Consider the following 25,296-nt stretch of genomic DNA (forward strand, 5'->3'; position numbering starts at 1 on the left):
ATATTCACTGGATCCTTTCAACAAAAATGGCTCTCCTCCTATACATCAGAACATACAGTTAAAAGCCTTTACTCAAATTTGACAGCTTTGCATTTGAAATGGCTCAGCTTAAGGAATAACTGGGACCATGTTCCTCCAGCTGACTGGAAAGTAGTCTAATCATGAATGCACTTAAGCAGTAATGTCCAGTATGGAAATCATTAACTGGAGTGCTCCTAACTCTTCCATTCATGATGGAGTATGGAGATTTTGCCTGCAGCTAATCCAAGAAACTCTCACCTTTTAGAGTCCAATGTTGCTGACTTTCAAGAAGCCAAAATTGTTATACTTTTATATTGGCTACAGGTATTTTATATTTGAGTACCCTCTTGCTTATATTGAGGTCTTCAATGGTATAGAAACTGCAGGACTGTCTCACTCATCCCACTATTTTTGGAATAATTGGAACTTTGCACAAATGCAATATTCTAAGTAATTTTGTTTCCTTTCCAATTGTAGTAAATATTTTGTTATCATGAAAGAACAATGATAGGCAATGACTTGGAAAATGGTATTTGATTATTATGTGGTTATAGTATGTACCAGTGTATGTAGAATGTTACCAATGAAGATACAGACATTATAAAAAAAAAGTGAATTTACTACAGTGTTTTGCAGGTATTTATCAGAACCAACTATGGTAATCTTATGGAACCACTAACAGCCATTTTTAAAAAGAAAGAACAAAGAACATTATTAGAAAGACAGAATTGTAATTTAAATATCTTAATATTTATATTTGTCTTCAGACTTGCAAATAATTTGAGAATGGCTGAGTGTCCAGTTGTTTTTACTTTTAAGCACTGTAATTTCAATTACTGTATACACCTTAAATGCAGTTCTTTCTAGTGGTTGTGATCATTACCTACCACTAAATCAGAGAACTGGCATTTTATCATTCTTATATACCATAGCTATATGCTAACTAACAGAGTGTGGTGATGGCATAAGGCGATTTGACATTCATCACATCACAGAAGTCATTGGTAGTTGAGCTTGTAAAATCAGAAAAAAAGTTCTTTTGTTTGAAAACAGTTGAATTTACTTTATGCTGATACATTTTGGTAGAGTACTATTCTTTCACTAGGTTCTTTTAGTGTAGTACAGTCCTGTCGGTCCTGGTAACCTGGTTACCATTTCCTTCAGTATGTTGAAGTTATTTTCAGTATAGAATCATTCTGTTGTTAAGCCATTTATTACAAACATTTTCTTTCCTTGTTAAATTCCATTCTATTAAGTACTGTTTGTCATTTCATTAAGTTACAAATTCTAGGTTACAATTTAAGAAACTAGCACATAAAAATGTCAGGTTTTCTGTCTAGAACAGTGTTTTTCCTTCCAATACAGGCACCCCCAGGCCTCAAAAAAAATCTTTTGCGAACTTATGAATCTTGGACACCAGAGCAAATCAACAAAAAGGGAAATCTGTCTAGAGCACATTCTCTCTTTTGTTTAGCATGGTTTCATGCTGTATGCCAAGAAAGAAGAAATTACATCCCTCAGGTAATATTTTATTTGCTATCTTTTAAAAAATTTACCCCATTTATTAGCTCTTGTACTTGGAAGCATTTTTCATCACGTATATGTTGGGTCATATTCAGAAATGAGAAAAACTTGGATATTTCTGGTGCCTGTCTTTATTGTCTCTGAATTCATTGCAAAGTAAGATCTTGGTAACCTCAGTTCCTGTCCCTCTGAAAATTGCTCCTGCCTGCATGGGGTTATTTTGTGATTCATGTACTAAGTGATACTGATGCAGAAGTGGGGTCCCATGGAAAAGATTCTGTGAATCCTGTTTGCTTGGGAGAGCAAATGGAAGATGTGTGAAAAGAGACATTGGGGGAAGGAAATGACACTGTCTACTCTTTCTTCATACAAACTCCTTCAAGGAGAAGGAAGAGCAAGGGAAATTGTTAGTTTCTTGTGAGGATTATAATGATTTTCAGAGATGTGTTTCTTCTTTAGCTAAATTTTTAATTAAACTGAACATTTTTTTCTGGCTGCAGGTGCTTAAATTAAACAGACCAAAAAACCCACCAAACAGTAAACTGCTCTATGTCTGGTTTATTTTATTCTATTTAGACTAGATATGAAGTTACACTGTCATCTGAAGGATCTGATCTGGCCGAGCCTGGAATGTTGGAGAGTTTTTTTGCTAGTTTCGACTCTGTGATATTTTTAAGGTTGTTTACCTTTTGCAGTAACAGGCTTTTGAATATTGTGTTCAAGTAGTACAATGGGTGAAGATATTTAAAGTATTAAACTGACACGTGAATTCTCCTTTGTTCTTGTTCAAATTCACGTTCTTTGGCACCAGAGTATATTAAAGACTATGTTTGAAGAGTCAGTCCTATTTATGAAAATACTGTCTGTATACTGAAATACAAAGAGGCCCTCAGAAACAAAATGGTAATTCAGTTCATGATCTAGTCACAGATGTCAGTGAGTTTTAGTTGAAGTAAATATTGATAGAAAATAAAATAACCTTAAGTTTACACTTTTATACTCAGTGGATTCTGGTTTACGTGAGTATATAAAATTAAATGCACTGTTACAACTGAATTTTTTTTATACTACTACTACTGACTATTTCAAAAAATGCACTTAATGGACACAGGTTGTTTCTTTTTTCAGTAAGTATATTATACAGCATTCAGTAACCACATGGTGCTTGTATTTTACTTCATGATCCTCACTGTGTGACTAATTAAATTGTTTGGATTTCTTTTCATGGTAGGGTTGGACCAAGTTCTATGAATTTTCTTTGTCTGATCTCCGTGCTGGTTTTGACATTATTGATAGACTCTTTGAGGGTAAGTCACTTCTTAAGGAAAGTCCCATTAGTTGGGATGTTGCATGTAGGAGCTTTATCTTTCTACAACATTCATATAAGAGAGGAGATGCTGTAGAGCTCATCACCAGTAAGCAAAACTAGAAAAACAGGGTAAATCATAAATCCATTTTTGGGTGGTTGGGTAAATCAAAAATTCTTGGTGCCCAAGGAGTATTCTGCTCAGCTTCTTGAGTCCAGAGGAACAAATTGGAGATACAGGCAGCCTGTAAGATGAAATCTTGTGTCTCCATTCCTTCCCAGTGTGAGTTCCCCAAAATATTGTATAAATGAATTGAATATGAATTACTAAAGAATTCTTCATATTGACACTCAGTATCAGACAGACCCCACTTCATTATTCTGTTAACCAGCGTAGGAATTTCTAATATTATTTAATATGTTGAAGGTAATTTTCTTCAACTCTTTGCATTTTGTACAATTTCAAAGTAAAGTTAGGAACTGATATGTAGAGATAAGTTACAATCGTTGACTCAAATGGGATTTGTGGATGATTAATACTTCTGGAATTAGACCTTAGTTGTGCAGACTTGAACCACACAGTGATGTAAAGAGATTGAATCATTAACTGTCAATGATAATCATTAATTATTACTGTGAAAATCTCTTTTCTTACAAAGGAATGATTGAAGCACTAGGAAACAACAGTCACCACCAGTAAACCCCCTCTTAAAGTAATTGCCACTTCCGTCTTCCAAAGGACTTAAAGGATTACCTTTCTGACCAAGCTTTTACCTGCACATGAAAGCTATAGGATATAAGTAGTTCATTGTCCCATGCAGTTATTTTGGGCAACTGTGATAGAATGGAAGAAAAATAAGACATTTTGAACTTGTGGGGTATAGTTAGGTCAGAGTAATCTAATGCAACATCAGGAAACTATTAGTAGCATGCTTAAATTTATGTGCTGTGTTGTGTGATTTATAATGATTTGCAGAGTATCTATCCTGGACCTCTTTGTGTTTGAAAGGATGACATTTCCACCAGTCTTACTTATTTGGAGCATGATCTGCTTTTGGTTTCATCAGTCAGTTTATTTTATGAGATCAGATGGTACCATGGTAGAAAATAGCGTATACAATTTTATTTATGACAAAGGAGCACAAAATTGAAGTTTTAATAACATAATTTCTAATAAATAAATAAAAATAATTTCTAATAAATAAATAATTTTTAATAAATAAATAATAAAACCAATTGGTTCAAAAAGCACTTGAAGGCTAAAGTAAAATTTCTAATAATTCATTTGCAACACAGTAAGTGTTCATATTGTCAATGACATATATTTACAAACTCTTTCCAAGTTTCTGCAGCTTTTGCTATTTGGTCATATAGAAGAACAATTAAAAATTAATTATTTGATGTATTAATTTCTTTTTATTTCCCTGAAGAACTGCAGTGACAAGAAGAAATGCTTATAATGCAGTGCTGTCCCGTGATACAAAACTAATGTTAATGAATTAATTCATAGGTTCCAAAGAATTTCAGTGGGAATTTGTTCATGGCTTGTTTGAAAATGCAATTTATGGAGGCCGTGTAGATAATTCCTTCGATATGAGGGTTCTTCGGTCCTACTTGGAGCAGCTTTTCAATTCACGAATCATTGGCAGTTTAAATGCCAGAGGCAAGAAGATGAGTAGTTTCCCATGTTCCATCTCTTTACCAAATTCCTGCAGTATTTTGGTAAGTATACATCTTCTACCACCTAATAATTTATTTTCAAGAACTGTTTTTGAAATATTTCCACAAAGAAAACTGAAGTTGCAATCCAAAGGATACCTCTGTTTCTTCAGAAAATTAGCTCTTTTTTGTGGAGCATTAATTCTTGTCAGTTCATTCACTCTTTTTTTTTTATTATATCTGATTGGACTGTGGTGCAGAACAGCCTACCTATGAAGAAATCAGTAAAAGAAATTGAGTTAATTTATGCCAAGGATATAATTATATTTTTAGTTATATTTTTTTATATAATTAGTATATTAACGTAACAGTAGTTTTTTAAAGACTGCTAAATATTCCTGCAACTTCTGAATGAAATAGGAAAATCTAAATATACCTCTCTGTTTCCAAAATATATCAACATTCTGACAATCTGCTGACAGGCCATGGAGGGTATATGACATTTTATTTGGTGATAAATATGGATTCTGATTCTCCTTCAGTAGAAGTGTAAATGAGAGGGAATTCCAACAGTCTAAACAACTGATCTCTCCCTGTCCTTTCACAATGTAATTCTTGGTTTTACTGTGATTAAGGTTCACTTGCATTTTAATGGAAGACTCCATAGTAGACCTCTAATACGAAATTATGTAAATAGTATTATCTCAGTTAAAGTAAATTGCTGTCATTTGGCATTCTTTACCTGGATTCTGACTGCTTAGGCTTGATTTGATTTGGAGTTACTTTATTACTTTAATATGAAAGTTATTTTTTATTTGCTATAGATGTTCTGAGTTAGCATCATAAAGACAGAAGGAATAAACAAACCCGGCTGGTCTCTGTTCTTGTAGATAATATGTTCAAGTAGATGAACCTTTTTTTCTAGCCTGCCCAGCATTTAATATCTCTCGCTATCTTGTGTGATTATTTATGTAAGAATTTATAGTTTCGTGTCTTCAGTTAGTGTTTCCTCAGTGTTTGGTGTAGAGTTCTGCTGCTGTTGTTGCCTCTGAAGTGAGATTCCACATTAAAGTGAGTTGTGCATATCCAGCACATGCTCCTGCTAGCAAAGACAAAATGCATGTGACACATACACAACAGGGTGCAGCCAGACTTTCAGACAGTAAATATTTTTGCCTTTAAATCACAATAAAAAAGATGTCTAACACCATTAGCCTACCTTAGTCTGCAAGGCCTCTTTCTGTTTTGTGCAAGAGGGCATCACTAGTGACTATTACACTGCAACTGCTATTGATGCTATTCCACATCTCCAATGATTATGCAAACCTATTTTTACCTAAACTATTTCACTTTCTTTGAGTGATAATATCTTCCTAGATTTAAATAGAAGTGAGTGCTCTTAATTTTATTAATATGTACTATACTTGTTTTAGAATTCCAAAGTATTTTTGGTTTTTTATTTTGTCATTACTCTTGCCTTTAAGTTTTCAAAAGAAGTATTGTACCTACTTTTCAGGGATAGTCTTGGCATATTTTTGTTTTCCTTTGATAGCATTACTGTAACCAGAATTGCTTTATGCTCTTTTAGAGTTATATGAAAGAAGATAGTTTCTGATAAATAAAATGAAGAAGTCTATAAATAAGATTACCATAATATGCCACGTCTTGTATACTTATTTTAGTCTTTGTGTTGTGCTCTGCACCTAATGAAATTCTTTTCAGCATATGCTGTTTATTTTCATGAGCAGAATAAAAAGTTCCCTCTGCTATGTCTATTTTTTTCTTCTTATGCAGGATTATCGTAATATTATTGAAAGCCTTCCAGAAGATGATAAACCTGACTTTTTTGGCCTCCCAGCTAATATTGCTCGTTCATCACAGCGTATGATCAGTTCCCAGGTAACTTTAGCATTTTTCATTGACTTCTGAATCTTTTCTGGGGCCATTATAAGCTGAAGAACCCAACCACCTGTTCATAAATGCAGTTTCCATAAGAAAGAGTAAATGGTTGTGTTTTTTTAATATGTTGACTTTTATCTGTAGAGTATTTTTATATAGTAACATTTAATCTTTAGTTACAAGAGCATTCATTTAGAACTTAAATAAACAAATACTTATTGAGAAGGTTTCCAACAGTATAATTCACTTTACAATGAAGAGTGGTACGATAGTTTTACACATAGAATATGGGTAAGATTTTTTGCTTTTGCTGGAAGAGAAATTCTGAAGAATTCTTCCACTAATTCCAGAATTCTTCCAATTAGTCAAAAAATTCCATCATTCCAATTAGAAATGTGTTTTTTTTAAAAAAATGTTATTCTCACTGAAGAATAGCTTATAACTACTTAGGCATGTCATAATGAAATTCCCATCGTAATGAAAAGGAAGTTTGAGGGTGCTGTAGGTCTTAATTTAAAAATTCACTGATTTGATGTATTTCCTTTATTGATTTAACTGTAAGATATGGCAGATGGCTTTATAATAGTCAAGAGTTCTCCACTATAATTTAATTGCAGTCTAGTCCAGATTTGAATATGTATTTAGTGTGTGAGAGTGCATTGATCTTAGTGTTGGAATAACAGGCAATGATTAAACATTTTTTACCTCTTTAAGAGTTGTGTGTAGAAATTGCAGCTTGTGTGAGCGACATGGGTCACTCATTATCCTGAGTACTGCTAAGGACCCAGCTGGGGCAGCTTTCCTACTTACCTTTGGGGGAGCCCAGAAATTCTGAATGTCCCTTGTTCTCCTCATTACTTTTTTTTTGTCAGTCTGTGAAGAGAAAAGATGGAGTGATTTTAATTCCTTATGTCTCCATTACCAGTATGTTTGGTTCTTTGGACAAAGCTTTTCATTGCTAGTATTGTGTCAGTTCTCTTAGGTGTCAATTCAGTTGCTTAAAAATTGGTATCTTGTATAAATCTGGAGATGTCCTGGTGCATTTAAGACATCTACTAGGAAGTGTCAAATACAATGCAGGACCCAAGTGAATATACATGCTCTACTGGGCCAGCAACTGGAATTCAGGGCAAAATGGCACTAGAAGCCATTGTTTAAGCAACTGATTCCCATTTCTTGAACGCCCTGATCCAGTAGGGTATTGGTCTGGGGGTCCTATGTCATATTTGTCTATCTGTAACATTTTCATGTCACTATGTGTAACAACTAAATTGAGCTCCTAGAGCCTAGAGTCAAGGGAGTAGTTTGACTAAGAAGTGGCTGTACCTCAGCCTGAGTTGAAATTCAGTAATACTCATAGGCAGGTGAAAGTTCACCTTTTGTTTATTCAGGTCTGCTGGTCATTCTAATACCTTTTAGATCAAATATGGAGCAAGTTTAGGACTTCAAAGCAAAGCTTAAATTCTTTGTTCTATATTTTTCTTCCACTGCTTTTCAGTGAAGTCTGGATGAGAGCACACAGTTACTGTATAAGTGCAGTTAAACAGTACAAATCTTTTAAATACTTACTAACATAGTTTATTTGACTGGTAAATTAGTAGTGTCAGATAACGTGAAAGTTGATGGATTCGAGAATCTTGCATCAAGATCTGTATATCAAGGCTCTCTTTAATTTTCTGCACAGCCTTAGCATGCTGTTTTATGTATGGACAAGTTATAGAGGGAAAAAATTAAATCATAGAATCATAGGTTGGAAGAAACTTCAGTGATAATCTGGCCCAACCTTTCTTGGCAAAATCTGTTGGAAGTTCCCTATAACTGGAATTTCCAATAATTTCAAGACTAAGAATTACAGTTTTTTAAAAAAGTATCTAATTATTTGTTTACAGACACTTAAAAAGGCCTCCAAGCAGAAATTTTCTATTAATATAAGACCTCTGATCTGCTGAAAAAAAAAGGCATTCGCATATTGCATTTGTTGCCTATCAAATATAGTACTGTAAACTTTTTAAAATACATCTATTCACTTAAATCCATAGCTGTATTGTCAAACTCTTTGTGGTTTCTCTAGAACATGAAAATATAAAGATATGTAAAGACAAATCAGTAGGATGAAGGTGCCTGAGGTAATAGGATGAACTCAAGAACTTGTCTCTTACAAAGCTAATACATGCTCTGAGATTCAATGTAGCTGTCTTTGGTTTTGTCTTAACATCATTTACATAAACAACCATTTAGATGCTTTTGTTTCTCTCAGATTCACTGTAGACTGCTGCTTATTTTTTTTATTTCAGCTGTACTTGCACAACCTGTTAAAAGCTGCAGTTAAAAATCCTAATATTTGAGAATCAGAATATACTCAGAGTTTCTGTGTGAAGGGAAATAGATAATGAGTGCATTTGCATGTAAACTCACTCTGCTGAGCTGGTCTGCCATAGCATTGATTCTAAGCTATAAACTACGGATTATAGTCTTGAATATGTGAGACTGCTGTAGTTAAAATTCTGTGAGATGTTTTTTTTGTCATAGGAGATATTTTCTCACCCTTCCAATAGTATTTTGCGATATTTCTTTAAGTCTTAGGCAGTTTAAGTAACAGAAACATGAGATTTTCCTTAAACTGTGCTTCTCCCTCCCTGTGAATGCTACTCCTTTTCCATTTCTGACAGTTTGGCAGCTGTTTTAGATCCATAGGTGATCCCATGGTTAACAGCTGGAAATTGAATGATTGTTTTCCTACAGGAGTGTTTCTCAGAAATCCATTACCAAGCTAAAGCAAAGCAAAGGTGGATGAACAAGGGTAGTCAGAAATCAGTTGCTACCAGCTCAGCCACCATGTCTCTAGGACTAGAAAGGCAAAAGGCAATACCACATCCACTACTTCACTGATTCTGTAGACTTTCTATGAATATGATTAATTTTTCATGCCTAGAAGTGATAGTTTGTGTTGCTGCAGCAACACACTGTACTGTAGTAGAAATAGGCTGCAGCACAGTGCGGCATTTTGCAGTCATGCAGATATCTCTTTTGTAATCTACGCATTGCTTGTGTTTGGGTAAACCTAAAACAGCAATAAGAAGAAAGGGGCTTTTTTCAGAAATTTTACAAGTGATGACTGTATTCGCAGCTTTCCTAATTTAAAAGCTGAATATTGCTACCAGTATTATTTTTACATTGGCAATTACTAATTGAAATTTTAGAAATTATGTCTTCCAATGTTCTGTGGTGTGATTCAGAGAATATTAATATTAAATCCATACTGGGAAAAGCCTTTTTTTTTTTTTTAAGAAAACATTTTACTTAAAAACACATGATATTTTTAGAAACATGAATTAGATTTTTTTTCTGAATTTTGTGCTTAGTTGCTCTACATAGGTAAGGATAAGTAAATTTTTAGAGGCTGGATTTCTAGAGTTCGCTGTGTCTCTTTGGTTCTGCCTCACCTGATGTTTGAACAAGCCTTTGACACATCTCCTATGTTGAATATGGTCATGAATAATCTCACATCTCTTGCTGTTTCTCTTTGCACAACAGTGCATTAAAATAAAAAAAAAACTCCACTTACAGTGCAGCTGCAGGAGTCAGTATACCTCATCCTACCTGTTTTACACCAATAGAGATTTTCTGTACATCTGCAGATGTTCCTCATACTCCACAAGTCCTCACCACTTAGTTACAGTCATGCTTCTTTCTCCTGAGCTGATAAACACTGTATTTTGCCTGCATATTGGCCTGTATTCAGGTGGTCCAGTCTCCCAGTGTGTTAAACCAATGATCGGAGCAATCAGAATGTGTGGAGGTTGGCTTTAGGCATCCTGTGCAATGAGAAGAGTCTGTAATTTAGATATTTCTCCAGTAACCTTCTTGCAAAGTGGGCTTTTGGTGCCAGTGTACTCATCTCTTATTCTTAGTTTTGTGCTTTTATGAATTGTTATGAACAAATTTCATCCTTCATTATAATTTTAATAGAACTATACATAAGTGTCATCATCAAAATAATATGTATCATATGTGATAAATGGAATTTTTACATTGAAACAGACAGGCCTGCATGTATTTTTACACCTTTAAAAAGCAGTAAGGACTATCTTTTTCTGTGCAGGATTCACCATACATGTAGCTAATATGACTTATGCCAGTAACCCCCCTAGGAAGATGAAATGAAAATGCAGAGGCATTATTGTTTTGTCTCCCTTCTGTGCACAGCAGACATAGTCATTGCAGGCACTCCAGAGAGTGTAGCACATAAAGCTGCCTGTGTTGAGTGATCCCAACAAACCTTGCCGAATACAAATGACTACAGCCTGTTTGTAGTAGCTATATATGATCAGTCGACTGGGTAATCTAAACATTCTTCAATAATACAGTAAATTACTTTGAGAAGAAAGCCAATCAGTAACTGGCAAGTTGTGCAAGACTTCAAATATGACTGCCAATGATAATGAATATGGCTAGCACGTGGTTTGCTCATTGCTAACTTCTGTATACAATACTGTGTTTAATAATTCTAAAAATATCTTGCCTCAGGAATTCAGCATTCTTTTACACATTTTAATGCTTCACAGGGAGTATCATGGGTGACAGGTTAAGTCTCAGTAAGGTTGAAGAATAGGTCGTTTTTGATATTTTCGTAAATGAATGAGTACAGTCTCTCACATTATCATGCAAAGATGAAGGATAGTTACAGTCTCTCTGTACTAGAACAGCATCTTGATTCTTTTGTGTCCACCATCCCAGTGATGGCACAAGTGGAAGGCAAGTCTGTGGATTTGCAGTAACTTTTTAGGACCTCCTAAGGTTGATTGTGCATGCATAATTGAAACTTGCTTTTTAAAGTTCATGGAATAATGTCTTAAGTGAGTGGGACCCCATGCTGGAGCAGGGAAAGAGAGTGAGGAGAAAAAGACAGTGTGTGATGAACTGACCACAGCCCCCATTCTCTGTCGCTCTGCACTATTTGGGTTGGATAGGGTAGAGAATTCAGGAATTAAGTTGATCCCAGGAAGAAATGAGATATGACAAAAAGGCATTTGAAGATTTATTTCTCATTATCCTACTCTGATTTGATTAGCAATAAATTAAATCCGTTTCTGCAATTCAAGCCTGTTTTGCTCGTGATGCTGACTGGTGAGTGATCTCTCCCTGTCCTTAGCTTGACCCATGAACCTTTCTTTACATTTTTTTTTCCTTGTCCAGCTGGGAAGTGGAGTGATAGAACAGCTTTAGAGGGCACCTGGTGGCCAGCCACGGTCAATCCAATACATCTTCAAAAAGCTTAAGGACATCAGAAATGTAATATAATACTTTATTTTACAAAACAAAATAATTGCTGAAGAGTCCACAGATTGTAGCTTCTTACCAAATTTTCAAAGAAACACTATAAAATTATGTAATTGTAGAATTTATATACAAATTAAAAATTTTGACCTCTGAATACTTATAACCTACATATTAACTGTTCAACTGAACTTGATGAAAGTATTTATCCTCCTATATTTTGTCCTTTGTAATTTTATTTGCTTTTCAACCAGGCCAGTGATATTCTGCAGTTCGGGTGGTTCAGATTTTGCAACCAAGTTACTTGCTTTAAGAACCTTTTACATACTAATTTTATAGACTCAAATAGAATCCAAATCCATCTAGCATTTTCTGTGACAGGGCAGAGGATATAAGGTAATATTTTCCCAGATACATCTCTCTCAAGCTGCATGCTTGTCTTTACCTGTTTCGTCTCAGAGTGAGTGACAGGAATGACTCTCACTTCTCCTAGTTAGCAACACTATTATTTTTATTAACTGAAAGCAGTTGCAGATAAGTGGTTTGAGATGCTCCTTTTTCTTTTAACCATAGATTTTTATCTCAGCTCTTTTGAGAATAATTGATTCTGCTTTTCTGCCCCATCTAACTAATTTCTTTGTGGATTCCACCTGGTATTCATGAAAGCACCGTAAGGAGTTAAACAATTCCCGTAACTTTAATGTGCTGCTTTGTATTATTGCCAAGAGGACTGACTTGCTATTTGACCTATTTGCAGGAATACCTTTCCCATCAGGTTATACTGTAGGTGCTTTTACCTGATTGTCTGCCCAGCACCTTTTCTTTGGATTGTGGCCATCACTGCCTCATAAGCCTGGTTTAAAGCTCTCCTTGCTAGAACCGGTCCTGCTGGCAGGTATTTGTCACAGTTTGTCACAGAGGTGACACACACTTTGCAGCCAAGTTAACATTCCCCTGTTCTGTCCCATTCCCTTCACAAGCAGAACTGCCAAGAGCACCACCTGGGCCCCCACATCAGTGGTCACCTGCCACTTTCTCTTGAAGGCACTGGTTCTGATCCGTGTGTTGGGCCCCAGTAGCCCACATGCTGATAGAACTTTACCCTCCTCACCTGTTTCTACTTATTCTGCAATTGCACATCTGCAGGTGGAGAAGGAGCCTTTTCATTCTTGCTGGAAGTCACAAACTTCCCCTTTTATGTACCAGAACAGGCATAATTTTTTGGATAGTCACTACACGTTGGCAGCTAAACTAATATAACAGAAAAAATATTTTCTAAGAGTGATAGTCATCTAACAAAGCTTGATTTTTCTGAGAGTAAGGTGCCTAATCTTATGGTTATCTGGGCTCCCTGTGTATTACAGTCCAACTCCAAAATACCGTATTCATACCTGCCATGGAGTGAATTATGTAGATGTGTGAATTCCTGTTTCCTTCACTGATTTTATCTTCAGTTAGTGTTTTAATATTTCTTAAAATGCCTCCTGTTTTAATACCAAATATTTTACTTAGATGTTATTCTAACATTTCCCACAAGTCAATGGTATTTTTAAAACAGATACCATGGAATTAAAGTTTATCTTTGAAATACACAGAGAGGTTCCATCAGATTTTTAGTTCAGCTCTTAGAGAATATTTGGTTTAAATCCTACTAGAAAAGACTTCTGATGTATTTATTGATTTATTGAAATTCCCCTGACTGATACTGGAATAATTTCTTATGAGTTTATTTTTCTTTTAAATGTTTAGGTACTGTGATAGAAAAATATGATAAGCCCAATTCAAAGCCCAACTGAAACTAAAAAAAGAAACCCAGTGTAATACCTCTCAACTAGCTTCAATCATATGAATATTATCCACCTCTTCTTACCTAGTCATCCCTTTTTTTTTTGTTATTAAGGAAAGACAAGCATTTACAGGGAATAATTTGTGCCAGTCTTAGATAGGCATCTAAAATAAAGGAGTGAATCACCTTTTGGAATTACCTATTTCTTTCCATTGAACTATGGATCAAACTTTGTAATAATGTCAGCAGCATTTCTAAAACTTGTATAGTGAGCATTTTAATGAGCATTTAGGAGATTAAAGATAACAGCTGTAACTAGGAGGTTGTTGCCTATGCAGAATACAGGAAGGTTTCTTTTCTACTGAAAACTGGACTATTTGAAAAATTAGATTTTTATTATATCAGGATTTGGAAAATAGTTGCGTTTGCCATTTCTGCATTGAATATTGTAACAGTGTAAGTATAGTTGTCACACTTGCATTTCATATCTAAGTATTCAATTTAAAATGGAAAAGTTCAGGGGGAGGAAGTGAAATTTAAAGCATCTTAAAGTATGCAAGTTATAGTGCTTGTCTGAAAGATAAAAAGGGAATTTTATTAGTTAGTGGATGTATTTTTTTGCATGTTTTATTTTCCAGGGCAGTAAAGACCAACACATTTCAAATTTCATTTGTTTGTTACCAGCTTTATTTTATTCAAGTGCTAAAGCAAGTGAATGGTTCCCACCATTGTGCATCCTTAGGCAAGGCCATCATTCCCATTAATGGAAGAGAGTTTGCTTGTGAGACTGACCTTTTACTTGCCCGCTGTCTGCCAGCATGCTGAGAGTGCACTCAATCTCCTCATCAAGATCATTGGTAAAGATACTAAACAGAATTGGCTCCACTAATGAGCCTCAGGAAAACCACTGGTGACTGGCCAACAGCTGGTTTGAAGTCCCTGGTAGTGTATGAGTGTGTTCATGTTCTTTGTGTGGACTGTTTCTCTCCCATTATTATCTACTCCTTTGCTTCCTACACCATGCACAGAGGCCTTAGAATACTTCAGGTTCTATGTACCATGCCTCACTTACATTCTCTTACATTCAGCCAATGCCCCATGTTTTTTTGAACTTCTTCATATGTGTTGAAACCTGTCTTAATTGTTTCCTGCTGGTCTTATGTCCAGCTGGGCTTTGGCTTTTCTAATTTCATCTTGAATTTCCCAAGCAGTTCTTTCACTGTCCTTGATATTTTTTATGTGTTGCTTTTTTTTTTGCCTTTCAATCCACAGAGATATTCCATGCTTACTCAGTCATTTTGCTAAAAATCCTGGCATTTCTGCACAATGAGAGGACTTGTTCTGAAGCTCATTCAAAAATATTCTTTTATTCCCCTTTTTAATCAACTGAAATTAATGTGCTGACCACTCTACTGCCTCAAATTTTCTCTCTCCTTACTATACTGTATCATATTTTCCCTCTCCCTTATGTGTATTAAACCAGTGTCTTATTTCCTTAAGTCCAAAATCTTAACTCTGCAGTTTACTTCATGGGTATCCTCAACATATATATAAATATAAATAATAATTTCTGCCTGCATTTGCAATGTTGTCTGTTAACCACCACTTTAGAAATTTCCTGCAGTGAAGTCATCATCAATTATACAGCTTTTTCACATATATTTTGAAATACAAAGATGCACAGTTGCAAATAATGGTATTTAGAGGGCTTCTGTGACTAAAAGGTAACTCTTAATTTAAGATTTTGAGCTATAATTCCCATGAAAAAATTGTTGATGCACTTCTTTGACATAGTATAAAGCTTGTGTGTTTTTTTCTCATACTCAGTAAAAATCTCATCTTGCAGATCACTGCTGTAAATGTCAATTTGACTTTTACAGAACTACAGTGCAGAGTGTTATAGAGAGTATTTAAAAATGCCTAGGAATGATCCATGCCTGTATTCATACTTATTTTCATGTGGGAGGAGTGACTGATACCCCAGAGGGCTGTGCTGGTGTTCAACAAGACCTGGACAGGCCGGGAAGTTGGGCAGAGGGAAACCTAATGCAGTTCAAAGGCAAATGCAGAGTTCTGCACCTGGGAAGGAATAACCCCATGCACCAGCACAGACTGAGGTCTGACCTGCTGGAAAGCAGCTCTGCAGAGAAGGACCTGGGGGTCCTCATGGACAACAAGCTGTCCCTGAGCCAGCAGTAGCCAAGAAGGCCAGAGGGTTCCTGGGGTGCATTGAAGAGCTTTGTCAGCAGGTCGAGAGAGGTGATCCTGCCCCTCTACTCAGCCCTGGTGAGGCACATCTGGAGTGCTGTGTCCAGTGCTGGATTCCGCAGTTCAAGAAAGATGAGGAGCTGCTGCAGAGGGCTCAGGGGAGAACTGTGATGATTGGGGACTGGAGCATCTCTCTTATGAGAGAGTTGCGTCTGTTTCACCTGGAGAAGGGACGACTGAGGATTTTTATCAATGTTTACAGATATCTTAAGAGTGGGTGTCAAGAAGCTGGGGCCAGACTCTCTTCACTGATGCCCAGCGACAGGACAAGGGGCAGTGGGCACAAACTGAATCACAGGATATTCCATCTGAATATGAGGGAAAACTTCCTAAATGTGTGGGTGACAGAACACTGGAACAGGCTGCCAGAGAGGATGTGGTTGAATACCTCCTCTTCTAGAGATATTGAAAACCTGTCTGGAGGTGATGCTGTGTGGCCTGCTCTGGGTGAACCTACTTTGGTGGGGAGGTTGGACTAGATGATCTCTAGAGGCCCCTTCCAACCCCAACCACTCTGTCATTCTGTGATTCATACCATGACATTTCATACTCATCATGAATGGCAGCTGAATCATTTGAAAACTTGAGAGGTTGTTCTAGCAGAAACTTTACATAGAAAATTAATATTCACGTAGTGTTATTTAATATTGACATTCATATTCACATATTTAACATTACATCAGGATGACTTAAGAAAATTATGGTATCTGAACAATGTCAAGTTCAAAAAATCAGGTAAAAAGCATGTTGCCCAACTGAATACTCCACAGGAATTAATACTAGCACAGAAATCTCACACTGAATGCGTTCTTTTTGTAGATGGGATTGCTTAAAGAGAAACAGTAATTTGTTTAATGAGATCCATCAGAAGTCAAAAGGAATAGGTAATTGGGCCTTAGTGTAGCTACTAAATACAGTATTTATTTAAAATAAATACTCTTGCTCTTCTGTCTGTACTTGAAAATGAGAAATTTTGTAGGAAAAAAGTTACCTTTTTATAACTATTTTTTATTATGTGATGAGTATTTCTCAAGTTAAAATTAATGTTAAACTAATAATGAAGAACAGTGTAGAGCAATCTAGTAAAGTAGACAAGGTATGAACCAGGGTCAGGAAACATGAAGCAAATTTTGCCTCATTAAATCTAATTGCTGTGATCTCACTGACTTCAGTAAAACAGCATTTTATCATTAGGTTCTTTTTTTTTTTTTTACTTAGTTTCTGATGTGCTCTTATTTTCAGCAAGTCACTGGCTGATTCTGTACCTCTTCCTATTATTCCTTGCATATCCTTTTACTTAGATTAAAACTGCTCTCTGTCTTACTAGAACTGTGATCAGGTATATGGTTCCAGTGCTGCTTTTTGCCTTGTTTCTGAGAGCAACAGAGACGGAAGGTGTAGGGGAGGGTGTATGAGGACATTGGCAACTCTTAAATTGCTGGATCATGCTTGAGTTTGTACACCAAATCTCCTCGGTTGTTATTACCCAAGTCAGATAAAGAAAAGTTGGGGTATGTCCTCCCAATATTGCAGTCATACATCTGACTCTGCAGTACTTCTACTGTGTATAGAATAGGTGGGCTGTGGTGTGGGGTTATTTTTCAAGGTGCAGCTGTAGTGATAGCTGCAGCTTCTTGAGTGTTTGTCAACAGACACAATTTTCTCTTTCACAATCTAGCTCAACAGAACTCAGAGCATGAATTTTATATTTACTGCTCCTCCGTTATTCTAATTGTGCCACATAGAGTAATGAGTTTAATTATTGAAAAGTATTTTAATTATTGAAAAGCAATTTATATTATTCTTGAACTTCTTATGTTATTACTATAGATTCCAGATGAACATAAATTTATTTTCTTAAAATAATTTAGCAATTATATAACCCTTTAATTGTTCAGAGTGTTTAATTACTGACATTTATTACATCCCACATCACAAATATATGACTAACAGTCTCTAGTAGAAATTGATGAGTAATGTCAATCTGTATTTATTACCCTGCAATAAGAGAGATCTGAGTACTTAAAAAGGATTTTTAAAATATGGGGAATATTTTGAATACACGTGTGGTGATGCATGAAAGAAATGTGCTGTGCCATTAATGGAGTAGAAGCCACAGTACTGTGCTCTAGCAAAAAGAGCTAGAAAACATCTCTTTACCAATTTAGTGATTCAATGTAATGCTTCAAATAACCTTACTAATTCCCATGGGATTGGTGCTGTGTATATGAGAATATATTGGTGGTGCTCTGCATATGAGAAGTTTGTTCTCTTCTAAAAACAGGCTGCCATTTTCCAGTCTCTTTGAATTTTGTTAGGATATGTTATTAGTTAAGGTCAATCACCTCTTCTGGCATGCCTTTTAGCATCATGGTCTCCAGGTAATGTGTATCCTGTGGACCTGTATGAAGGAAAACTCAGTTATTCTTCAGGAGAAGGTTCAGCTAGAGTACTGTCTGTGTCAGTACTGGGCTTGTGCTGTCCATATACAGCACAGTGCTGACTTCCTTCCTTCCTTCCCTGAACCGCTGCTCTGCAGAGAGTCTTCCTGTTGTCAAAGGTACATGATAAATGATGTGCTTCTATATAAAGGAAAGATGCAGGTGTGGTCAATGTCTTTGCCACATTTGCTTTGTATTTGACTGAGAAGGTATGTATCTCTGTATAGAGTCCAGCCCTACTTCAGATCCTTAATGAGTGAGAGTGCAGCTTTGAGGTGGTCTTGATGGAACAACAAAAGAGCAAGCTTACACCTACACTGTCTCTTACTGATCCACATGCAGTAGGAATGATTCGCTTACAAGTGCCATTAAAGTACCCTCATCCTAACAGCATCCATGGATCCTTTTCTTGCAGAGAGGGCAAGGCACACAGTCAGGGACTGAAGAGAGGTTCCAGTGGCAGCTCAGTCTTTGTTTCTCACAGCTTGGTTCCTGTTCTCTCATTGCTGTGAAAGTAGACTGTTTGGAAGCATGTAGTTGTGACAGAAGGGATGTCACACAGAAACCTCGTCCCTCTCATGATGCAGTAAAGACATAGTTGCGTTGCATTTGGTTAGTACTTTCACAATATTTACCGAAGTAATTAAGCTAAAGCTTCATACTTCAGTTTGAGCTGTAAAGTCTTATAAAAACAGAAATATTTCCTCAAACAGCTGTGTAAAGGGATATATTGTTTCATTCAGCAATGAAGCATAGAAGTGGTTTCTGTGCTACGACTATGTCCTTTTAAAACTGGTAGATGGCAGTAGAGTATCTGCTTTGACATCTGTAGATTTACTGAGAGGACTTTGCTAGATTTTTGTACAAAAATGAAGATCCTTTTTGTATGTTCCATAGGTGTGAGAAAAAAATACCTGTTATCTGACTAGCAAATCTTTACCGTTTTGCATTCTTAAAACAGTAATCATATTGAGTTCAGAAATGATTGATCTGAGATTTTTTTTTTTAGTTCACTGACAGAATTTCACAAGATGTTTTTTACTCTATTACTTTCCTCCTTTTCAAGTCGTAATACTATGTGTAAAAATATGATTTTGTTGCATGATTTGTAGGGTATATTGCTTCTGAAATGAGTACAAGACTTAGATGTAAGTCTGTGTTTATTATATGTTGTATTTGTGAAGTAGCAGTTTTTGCAGTAGTGGTGAATGACTGAAGGCAAGACTTTTTCCTCATCTTGTGCATTAGTAATGAACAGAAATAGATTTTGTGTTCCTAGAAATCTGTCTTGTCTGAGTTCCAGAGAATGAAAAGTTCAAATCTTCTCATTTCCTCGTTTTTATTTTTTCCGTGAATTTTAATTTTCAGGTAAAACATGTCTTTCTAGTAGTTCTGTATGAAGCCACATGGGAACATTTGTTGTCTTTGTAGCTTTCCATTCTGTTCATTATCTCTCATAATTTCTCTAGATTCATCTGTTTTTTACTCTGATGTGCTGGTCAATATCATAGCAGCATATGTCCACAGATGCACCCAAAAATAGGCAATAGATTAAAAAGCTGAGATGCATAAGTAATTTAATAACTAGAGAAATAAATATTGACATTCTTAGTTTGACCAGCCCACCTTTCTTAATATATGCAATTTGTATTTTTCTGCACTGATAACTCAGAAAAAAACATGCAGTGCATGAATTTTCCACTAAGAATAGAGAAGGTACTTGGTAGCAGTTTCTGTAGGCTGTTCATCAGTATTAGATGCATTGTTCACAAATAAATTGCTCTATTGAATTTTTTGTATAAATACTGTTATGATTAGGTGACCTTACTTAAAACAGACAGATTCTACAAAGAATTGTGAGTCTGAATAATCTTCTTGCTCCTCCTCACCATTATTGGTGATTGCTTTTATATTTTTATTTCCTCTTTTTCTATCCCTCTCATATTTTTAATCAAGGTACTATTTTCCTGCTTAATGGTAGATTCTTTCACTCTTCTCATTATTCGGAATATTCAGATGTGTGTTTGGTCTGGACTAGCACAACATACAAGAGCTTTTAGTGTATAATATATAAAAAGAATACATTGCAATAACAAAGGAGAGCATTCAAAGGTTAGGTATTGTAAAAGTACTCTTATTTTGAGTACCTGGTATTATACACCTATAATTAAATTTTCAGTTTCCTTGGTACTGTAAATAAATACCTGGGTTAGAGTGCAAATGATATGATTCCACAGACCTGGATATATGCATCTGTGCTGGTCATTTCTGATCTCATTTTGTGGCCATAGAAACACTGTGTTTAAGGCAAGCTTAATCTAGAGTAGGTATTTGAAGTTGATTATAGGTTGGCCTGACGGTATTGTATATATAGTACATTGAGAGAAAATAAATTCTTCTCAAGCTTTGTAGTTAGATTTTCAGGAAATGAAATTAAAACCTTCATTCTAATTTCCACAGCACAGACCCATCCATCTCAGGTACCTATGTAAGGAACTTTGCTTTCTTATGTACTCAATAAGAGAGTCTGTCAAGTTCAAGTTAGCCCACTTAAGATCTGTCTGTTGGGAGCCCTCCTCTTAGGGAGGCTAAGGCGATAATATTTTTGAGTTAGTTTTAAGTAAGCTTTAAATAAGTGCCTGAGGATAGGTAAGGATGTATTTGTGCTTGCCTAATGTGACCGCATGCAGAGCCTTCTTTCAACCCAAGAGTTCTTTCATCTTCTTAAATCAGATTCCTAATTGTATTCTCTTTGTCATCTGAACCAAGGTCTCCTTCCTTCTAGGTACTTATCCAGTCTGTGTGTTCATTCCTGTCTTGTTGCTTTGGTTTTCATGTGACCCCCAGAAATGTATTCTTGATAATCCGTTTTCTTTTAAATCCAGTGTCCCTTCCAACTCAAAACTTATTTCACTTGCCTGGAGGTGAAAACAGTTATGTGGAGCAACTGCAAACATACTACAATCCCTTGGACACTTGTGATGCACCTGAGAATTCTACCCGGGTAATATATCCCACTCGTGGTTTTATTCAGGCCCTTCCCAATCTTAACACATTCTTTGTCCCAATCCATGCATTTGACTCTTACAGGATATAAACTGAAACAAGAAAGGTCCAGATTTGATATTAAGGGAAACGTTTTAATCATTAGGGTGGTAAAGCAGTGGAAGAGGTTGTTCTGTCTCTCTGCTTGAGATTTTTCAAAACCACATAAAGCCCTTAGCAACCTGGTGTGATCTTAAAGCTCATCATGATTCCAGCAGGAGGTTAGACTAGAGACCTCCTTAGGTTCTTTCCAACATTAATTCTTCTATGATCCTATTAAAAAAAAAAAATTCCCTTTTCATTTTCATAACATCCAGAAAGAGATTGATTTGAGAGTACTGAGTAAACATTTTCTCAAGATTTGGCTGATTCAAAGTAGCACAGACTGGTCAATAATGTAAGGAACTTCAGTGAGATCTGTGAGAATGAAATACTTGTGCCATTCAAGTTCTAAAATCAAACTTGTAATCATACTTAAGTAGTAATATGTGTTACTCTAATTCTTTCCTAAATTTGGACAGATGTCATGCCATCGAATTTGCAGTTCATTAGCAAAAGTTTGGGGTGTTGAAGCAGTTCAAAGGTGAAGTTAACCTGAGTATTTTGACGTGAATCAAATGTATTTTCATCTGTTTCTTGAAGGTGAATGACTATTCTAGGTTAAAATTTTCAAAAAATACTCACGCTGAAAGAGCCACCAGTACACAAAGTTTCAGCCCAACCCATTAATTAAAAAAAAAATTACAGTGAATTGAAATCTTTGCTGTCATGGAAACTTTAGGAGTAAATTATATTACCATCATACATGTTTATACCTGAGAGAAATGGGATGAACTGTTAAGAGTTAAAGATTTTCCATGAATATTTGATGAAGATCATTGTATGTTACAGTACTCTAGAACACTGAGAGCTAAAACTTGATTTCTTTTGATTCAGTTAATTTAAGTGTTTAACTTTTGATAATGATAACCCAGTATTTTTTAACTACTTTGATGAAATTTACAAACCAGGAACACATACAGGCACACTGAAGAAAAAAAATTGAAATTAAGGATAGATAGTGTATTTCCTATTTAAACTATATTGACAGATTTTATAATTAGATAACTAGAAACAGACAGCTAACCCCATATTGTAGAGCTAGAAAAATACTTTAGTTACTTGCTCTTGCAGTCACTACTTCTCAAAATCATTTCAGCTATATGGAGATACATGTTTATACCTCTAAAGGCGCTTTAAAAATGAATATCAGAGTTAGTATTTTCAATCCCCCATATTCACAAAGCAATCGTATAAACATTTTTCAGCTTTATAGTATGCACTATATGCAAGTTTATATGAACTATTACATAGTGAATTACCAGTTAAAGTGCATTTGATATAAATGTTTTATTGCTTAGCAGATTATGGCAGGCAACTATCCAAAAACAAATTAAAAGATACAAAACTATAGCTAAAAGAATGATATCTGGAAGGCACAAATGTGTGTTTATTATCTGTATTGCTTGTCAGAACATTTGCATATGTGCAGAGTGAAAATGAGGAAGAATAGCAGGAAGGATAAAGATACTATGATCAAAACATCCATCAGAGAAATTAATTTTTTGCTAAATTAAATAAGAATCTTTTTTGGTATACACAATAGCTGGGGCACACAAAGGATTATGAAAGTTTAAAATTAAGTTACGAGAATGAGAGAATGAAATGTTATTTTACATAACAGAAGCTATAAAGAGCAGTGGCTTATATTTTCTTTTCTTTCAGCTACCAGAATACTCCACAAGTCCTTTTAGGCCTTTGCATACACTGCTGTTTTCAAAGCCAGATGAGATTTGGCTTTCCTCACTCCATCCTAACACAATTGAGCTATGTCTTTATGCCTGTGCTGGGTAGTCCATCCTTGTGCCCATTTTCTGTGGGAGATTTCACTGCAGTCTCCAGCTTCCTCATGAGGGGAAACAGAGGGGCAAGCACTGATCTTTTCTCTGTGGTGCCCAGTGACAGGACCCGAGGGAATGGCCTGAAGCTGTGTCAGGGGAGGTTTAGGTTGGATATCAGGAACAGGTTCTTCACCCACAGGGTGGCTGGACACTGGAACATGGTCATGGCACCAGCCTGACAGAGTTCAGGAAATGATTGCACAATGCTCTGAGGCACATGGTGTGACTCTTGGGGATGGTGCTGTGCAGGGCCAGGAGCTGGACTTCAATGATGCCTGTGGATCCTTTCTGACTCAGTTCATTCTGTGACCGGAGGTCAGTAGCTTCCTTTACATCCATTATGATCTTCTGCCGTGATTGTTCTTTGACTTGCTTATCATGCTTGTTTCCTCTGCATCAGAAAGAACTGGTTTTGTGCTTTGAGAATTTTTTTCTTGAGGATTAACCAGCTCTCTTGGTCCCTCTTTGCCCTCCAAAACAGTTGCCAACTGTCTCCTGCCAAAAAGATCCCTGGCTAAGCTGAAATCTTCTTTCCTCAGTTCTGATGTTGTGATTCTACTACTGGCCTTATAATCTTCTCTCAGGATTTTAAAACACAGTCTCATGATCAGTGCTTGTTTTAGAAGTGAAAATGATGGTTTACTATGATGGTGTGTTATCATCTTATAGTGCTTCATAGTCCCTATCAAAGCTGATAAATAAGAAGGTGCCGTTTGCTTCAGTGAAAGAAAATGAAAAACAACAGAAAACACTTCATCAGTGCACATCTTTCAAGACTAAGAAAATAAACCAAATCCCAGCAGAAACAACTTTACTTTCTCCCTCAGTCTGTTACAGTTAAAGAGTCCAGTCCTTCTGAATGATTAATATATTTTTTACTATCAAGCTTAATTCTTTATTGTCAAGTGCAAGAGGAGAGAATTAATAAGTTGTTCTGCAGCATGCCTTGCAAAATATACACTGTGAAAAACAGCTAGAATGTCGCTAAAATGCCTCAAAAATACCAGGGGTGTTTATATACAATTTAAGGAACAGACTCAATATCACTGAAGAATTTTAATTTCAGTGTCCTTTCTTCCAAATGTATGTATATATTTTATCAGTTGATTTTTGAACTTACCAGGGTTGCTAACAATAAAAGGCAGTTGGACCTAATGAATTAAAATCTCCCCTTCTTTCTGGAAGGTTTGTAGTTATTCTTTTGATTTCTTGCTTTCTTTATTTAATAAGTATGCATTTAAATAGTTTGAGGTAGCATGAATGTGTAAATAAGAGATCTTGGTCAGATCAGAATGAATTTCCTATAGTTGTCTTGAGTTTTGATGCCTGATAATTACTGTATGTATTTAGCAACATATTTTGGGGGTTTGTTTCCAAGGGCAGAGCTCGAGTTTTGTATCTAAATTTTGTGGAAAATAGGCTTTTTAATTAATTATGCACCTCATTAGTTTTTAAATTATAATTGAACAAAGACAATTACTGGGATAAGAAAAATATGTAGGGGGTTTTTTGTAGCTTAATATGAATGAGGTTCCAGTATGTTTGGACTTGAATATGGATATTGTTTGTGTTTTGATCAGATCATGATCAGTAATTAAGTATGCAGGAAAGGATAGTTTATAGATAAATTGAAGAGTATTTGCTAGTGTATCACATTTTTGTACTAAAAGAAGTTTGTTTATCCTTCTTCAAGAGTGCATTTGTATTCTCATCACTCAGGTGATTTCACAGCTTCGGATCCTGAGTAGGTCAGTAACTGCTGGCTGCAAATTTGACAGAGAAATATGGTCTACAGAACTTTCTCCTGTTCTCAACCTATGGAAGAAACTTAATCAGGTAGGAATGTACCTAATTTGAAAAGACAACTTTTTTTCCTGGTAACTACATTAAAAATGTGGTCTAAGGAATTATCTTGAGTATTGAAACATAAGAAGAGAAAAAGTAAATGAAATGTATTTGAGGTGGGAAGTATAATGTTAGGTGCATAATTAGCTATGAAGTCTGTATGTGGTATAACAGGCTGTACTTTTTGTCTCTCCGTATAGGTGAGACCACACTCAAAACATGAAACTAACATCCTTTATGTGTTTCCAGAAAAATACTAATGTACTTTAGATTTTAATTTAGTCT

At 35.7% G+C, this 25,296-nt stretch overlaps 1 protein-coding gene across 5 annotated transcripts in view; it reads left to right on the forward strand.

The window, feature by feature from the left end:
• Positions 1 to 25,296, forward strand: part of DYNC2H1 (dynein cytoplasmic 2 heavy chain 1) — a 155,044-nt gene that overhangs the window by 92,668 nt on the left and 37,080 nt on the right. For 2 of the 5 annotated variants that reach the window (XM_032099265.1, XM_032099266.1), the window contains exons 79-83: positions 1,387 to 1,542; positions 2,777 to 2,852; positions 4,362 to 4,573; positions 6,305 to 6,409; positions 24,886 to 25,002. In XM_032099265.1, coding sequence (XP_031955156.1) covers positions 1,387 to 1,542; positions 2,777 to 2,852; positions 4,362 to 4,573; positions 6,305 to 6,409; positions 24,886 to 25,002 — 666 coding nt within the window. Of the gene's footprint in view, positions 1 to 1,386; positions 1,543 to 2,776; positions 2,853 to 4,361; positions 4,574 to 6,304; positions 6,410 to 14,156; positions 14,382 to 19,293; positions 19,330 to 21,066; positions 21,186 to 24,885; positions 25,003 to 25,296 lie in introns of those variants that run through there. The other 3 variants (XM_032099268.1, XM_032099270.1, XM_032099267.1) reach the window with 3 other exon arrangements.

The sequence above is a fragment of the Corvus moneduloides genome, chromosome 2, assembly GCF_009650955.1.
Source record: "Corvus moneduloides isolate bCorMon1 chromosome 2, bCorMon1.pri, whole genome shotgun sequence".
NCBI classification, from domain to species: domain Eukaryota; kingdom Metazoa; phylum Chordata; class Aves; order Passeriformes; family Corvidae; genus Corvus; species Corvus moneduloides.